At 43.2% G+C, this 5645-nt stretch overlaps 1 protein-coding gene across 1 annotated transcript; it reads left to right on the plus strand.

The window, feature by feature from the left end:
* The first annotated feature begins 1754 nt into the window (after positions 1-1754).
* OLIG1 (oligodendrocyte transcription factor 1) lies at positions 1755-4568 on the plus strand. The gene has a single exon (XM_063950502.1). The coding sequence runs from the start codon at positions 1825-1827 to the stop codon at positions 2590-2592; it is 768 nt and encodes a 255-aa protein (XP_063806572.1). The 5' UTR covers positions 1755-1824; the 3' UTR covers positions 2593-4568.
* Positions 4569-5645: the final 1077 nt, after the last annotated feature.

Consider the following 5645-nt stretch of genomic DNA (forward strand, 5'->3'; position numbering starts at 1 on the left):
ACACCCATCTATGGCCCCTCCCCCATTCCTCCACCTGTTGAGGTAGCAGTTGTCACTGACAGCATGCATTTGCAGCAGCTCAAACCATGGCTTTCATTCCGAGTTGATCGCTCGCTAGCTGCTTTTGGCAGCAGTGCAAACGCTAGGCCGCCGCTCTCTGGGAGTGTATCTTAGCTTAGCAGAAGTGCGACCGAAAGGATCGCAGAACGGCGTCTAAATTTTATCAAGCAGTTTCTGAGTAGCTGCAGACCTACTCCTTCCTTGCGATCACTGCAGTCTGTTTAGTTCCTGTTTTGACGTCACAAACACGCCCTGCGTTCGGCCAGCCACTCCCCCGTTTCCCCAGGCACGCCTGCGTTTATATCCGACACGCCTGCGTTTTTTCACTCACTCCCTGAAAACGGTCAGTTACCACCCAGAAACACCCACTTCCTGTCAATCACTCTGCGGCTGCCTGTGCGACTGAAAAGCTTCACTAGACCCTGTGTAAAACTACATTATTCGTTGTGATAGTACGTCGCGCGTGCGCATTGCGCCGCTTACGCATGCGCAGAAGTGACTTTTTTTTCCTCATCGCTGCACAGCAAACGAATGCAGCTAGCAATCAACTCGGAATGACCCCCCATGTGCAAGAAATCCATTTGTAATCTCTATACCTGGTGAAACTTATCCCCCTGACACAAGACGGATCTTACAGAGCCCAAAATTCCCCTTACACACCCCCTATGCGCCCTCAGAACACTTAGGGTGAGATTCAAATTATATATCACGCCCAATTTCCTTTCTAAAATGATCTCCGTTATCGCGCATATTGCGCCCATAGTAATCAGGTTTAGCTGTGTAAAGGGCTGGGTGCCTTGCTACTCCAGGGGTAGCGAGCTGAAATAATGGTACAACGTCCCTAAGGGCAGAAACAGAGCGGGTGTGTAAAGGGGGGGAAAGAATTGAATCCCGCCCTTAGTCTGTGTGCAGTTGCCACCTAGTTATGCCCATTCAGCCAAAAGTGGATGCGCACATGTGACACGGAATTGCCCAGATCATGCGCAGCAATGTGAAACAAAACTCTGTATCAGCCCCATAATGTTAGCAAATGAGCCCCAGTATATTCACAATGACGGCAGGTAGGATGAAAAAAAACTGCATGGCGTAACTTGTGCAGACAAAGCAGTTCAACTACTTTTGGCTTACTAAACATAGAGCAAAAAGAGATAAGATGTGGTCTGGTCACAAAGGGAAATAAAATACCCAGGTAATGAAGGGGTTAAACCCAAAAAGTATCTGATATCTCTGCAAGAACATCCACATGTTGTTCTGTAACAGGCTGCAGGTTGCAGACATCACATAATTGCACAAGTTAAAAGCTAATAATCAAGTATAATAAATGCATAAATGAATGTTCATGTTCTCTTCAGAGTAACACTTTTAGATTGCAAGCTCTTGTGAACAGGTTTCTTCATGCATCTTTCCAAAAGAGGCAGATGTACTAAGCCGTGAGGAGTGATAAAGCGGAGAGACATAAACTACCAACCAATCAGCTCCTAACTGTCATTTTTTAAACTCAGTCTGCAACACGGCAGTTATGAGCTGATTGACTGGTACTTTATCTCTCTCCGCTCTATCACTGGTCTTAGTACATCTCAGCTACTGTAGTTGTTGCTTATGCAGTCAGCACTTCAGCACTTGTCTTTGGAAAGCAGCAGGGCAGCCAATGGAAGCTGACTCTGGGATGGGCTGTCTTACCCACTAGTTTATCAATGGCAAACAGAACAACATGCCAGCCAGTTCCAGATGACCACAATTGCTTGGCACTAGGCACCCAGTTTAATGCCTGAGCCCTGGCGAGATGTTTTTTTAGATATCACTGAGCTGACAGGGACACTGGATGCGGGGGTCCATGTTCTTCAGATCTGCAGGCTCATACGTGACAAAGAGAAGATGATGAGACATTGTCCAGGTGACCAGCCAAGTGGTAAAGTTAACAAGGAGCACACTGCCAGTTGCAGGCAGCCTACTTCTATTTTACCCATCAGTGATGGCAAAGACAGCCTTCTGCCCACTATTCCTATGCACAGATGTGGGCGGCACAGCAAGGAGCTGAAGACAGAGCAGCAGCAGATGAGGAAGAAAATTAACAGCAGGGAGAGGAAGAGGATGCAAGACCTGAACCTAGCCATGGATGCACTAAGAGAGGTCATTGTACCCTACTCGGTGACCCACTGCCAGAGCTCCCCTGGGCGGAAGCTGTCCAAGATCGCCACGCTCTTGCTGGCCAGGAATTACATCTTGTTGCTTGGAAGTTCTCTCCAAGAATTACGGAGAATCATTGGGGACATGAGTGGCCCTGGACCCAGGTTGCTGCTAGCAGGCCTGCCACTGTTTGCTGCCCCGGGGTCAGTGTTCTTTGCGCCAGGTGCTGGTAACAACGGAGACCCCCAACATTCCAACAAGCTCCACTCCCTGTCTCTGGAGGAGCAGCAGTGCTCAGCCTTTAACGTGCCCGGAGGGACAAACCTTTGTGCCTGCGCTGTCTGCAGGTTCGCCCACTTCATTCCCACCAGCCTCAACATCAAAGCCGTGCAGTTATCCAAGTGAATGGAAATGGACTGAGCAAGAGGATGGCATTATGGAAGTACAGTGATGCAGCCCATAAACGTCACGGATAGATGTGTGTTTTTTTAGTGGAAATCATAATGTGACAATTTATTGGCGTTATGGACAATAAACTCTGATCAGACTGGCAGCAGTTTAATAACAAGTGTGACGGTTGTGGCGTATGTGCGTGGCAGCTCCTGTCCACGTGTCCAGTGTGGCCACCGCTTAGACCATCGGAAGAACGCTGACGCCAAGATGGTTAATGAAGAGAATATTCTCAGCGTCTTCCAATGGTTAATAGAGAAACAGTGACCCATACATATGTCATAGGACTGTTGGCACCAAAGCGCTCAATTTAATTTTTATAAAATGCATACAGTAGACATGCGGATAAGTTACCCATAGCAACCAATCAGATTTTACTGTAGCTACCATTTTATACAATGTACTTGATAGAGAGAGATTGTATAGCGATAGATAGATAGATAGATAGATAGATAGATAGATAGATAGATAGATAGATAGATAGATAGATAGATAGATAGATATTACTGTATATGCTTGCGAGCAGGGCCCTCATACTTCTCTTTCTCTGGGGCATATGTACTAAACCTTGGAGATTGATAAAGTGGAGAGAGATAAAGTACCAGCCAACCAGTTCCTAGCTGTCATTTTCCAAACACAGCCTGTAACATGACAGTTAGGGGCTGATTGGCTGTTACTTTATCTCTCCCCACTTTATCTCTCTACAAGGCTTAATACAGGCATGTCCAAACTGCGTCCCTCCAGCTGTTGAGAAACTACACATCCCAGCATGCCCTGACACAGCTTTATCATTCTCTGACAGCAAAACTGTGTCAGGGCATGCTGGGATATGTAGTTTCACAACAGCTGGAGGGACGCAGTTTGGACATGCCTGGCTTAATACATCTCCTCTGTTGTTGTAGTAATAACTAAATAAATACATTAATAAATAATAGCTAGAATCTGGTTACTTCTCCACTTGCCCTGTTAAGAAGATTTAATGTTCTACTTTTATGTTAATGAGAAGCAAGACTGCAAAGTAATTTATGTTTGTTTCAATACTACAAAGAAATGGTTCAATGGAGCTACATTGCCCGACTGTGAACGAAACCAACCTCATCTTTACTGTCTGGCTGATCCGGATATCTGTGTGCTCAAATAATGCCTGGAAGTGAATACTGACTGAAAATTCCTGTTTTACTTCTAGTTGCAAATGGCTGCAGCACTGTTTATAAAGCAGTTTTCCGCCTACAGGTGGTTATAAGCTTTTGGCTTGTTGATACCAACCTGCAACTTTTAATAAATATGCTGCATTGCCTGCCTCTGCTTTTCAGCTATATATTTATATCATCAGGGAATGTTGCTTTTTTAAAACAACTGTGTAAAATGTAGAGAGCGGAGTAGGGCCATTCTGCAACAAAGAGCTTTCAATATCTACTTAATGATACGAAAACATGACTGAAATGCACAGAATAAGACGCCAATGAAATAAACAGATTATTTAGTAATTTTAGTTGCGCTATGTGGCATATAAGGTTGCAAATGGTAGATGCAAATACAGTCTTCACCTCATCTTTCTTTATCTTATTTGGAAATGCCCAATACATTGTGTAATAGAAATCTATAAATACTTTTAGAACTTTTCTTTGAACATCTTGCAGAAGTCCCACGCTTTCTAATCACATTACTATATATAGCCAATATAGAGTAGCTGACTGCACGGAACTGCTGTTTCAGAAAAGCTTAGTACAATATAATTATAAACCCAAAATATAACATTTTATATACTGATGCGTTACATGGAAAACTGCTTGTTGTCTTTATTTGTTTACATAAAGGTCTTAGATAAAAGTAAATAAATCAAATTAAAATAAATACAAATTAGTTTGAATGGATTGAACTTGGTATAACATAAAACAGTGTAATGTAACATATAGATGTATTTACAGATGTTTTTTATGACATATTTTTCTAGCATTGGAATAAGTACAGCTGTTAGTTTAACAGTCTTTTCTGTATCTTGTCATTTCATAAATAAAATATTTGTTTAGAAAAATGACTATGGTGTAACATTATGTCTGATCATAGGCTTTCCTGCACATTGGGGGTCATTCCGAGTTGTTCGCTCGCTAGCAGATTTTAGCAGCATTGCACACGCTAGGCCGCCGCCCTCTGGGAGTGTATCTTAGTTTAGCAGAATAGCGAACGAAAGATTAGCAGAATTGCGAATAGAAAATTCTTAGCAGTTTCTGAGTAGCTCCAGACCTACTCACAGATTGCGATCAGCTCAGGCCGTTTCGTTCCTGGTTTGACGTCACAAACACGCCCTGCGTTCGGCCAGCTACTCCCCCGTTTCTACAGACACTCCCGCGTTTTTCCCTGACACGCCTGCGTTTTTGCGCACACTCCCAGAAAACGGCCAGTTTCCGCCCAGAAACACCCACTTCCTGTCAATCACACTCCGATCACTTCAACGATGAAAATTCTTAGTTCGGATGTGAGTAAATCTACTAAGTTTTAAGCTAAAATACTTACCGTATGCGCACTGCGTACCATGCGCATGCGCATTTTGGCCTTAATCGCTCCGTTGCGAAAATCGTCAACGAGCGATCAACTCAGAATGACCCCCATTACTAATAATTCTTAATAGTTATTTATATAGCGCCAACACATTCTGTTGCGCTTTACGACTGGGAACAAAACAGTAATAAAACAATACTGGACAATAACAGCCAAAGAGGTACGAGGGCCCTGCTAGCAAATGTATCAAAATTACCGATACTACGCACCATTAATAATTAATCCACGCTGACTTCATCCCTGTCCTTTCACAAAGTGACAAAAAAAGCCTGCTTACACAATGTGTTCTATTTTGGTTCATTCTAAAAATGACTTGTTAACGCTTTGCATTGTACATATCCCTACTTAATAAATGCATTCATGTAAAAATTAATATTATATAGTAGATAAGAAATATCTGTTTGGCAATTAATTAGTTAATGAGTTTTCTCTAACGTCCTTGAGGATGC

The sequence above is a fragment of the Pseudophryne corroboree genome, chromosome 2 (assembly GCF_028390025.1).
Source record: "Pseudophryne corroboree isolate aPseCor3 chromosome 2, aPseCor3.hap2, whole genome shotgun sequence".
NCBI lineage: Eukaryota > Metazoa > Chordata > Amphibia > Anura > Myobatrachidae > Pseudophryne > Pseudophryne corroboree.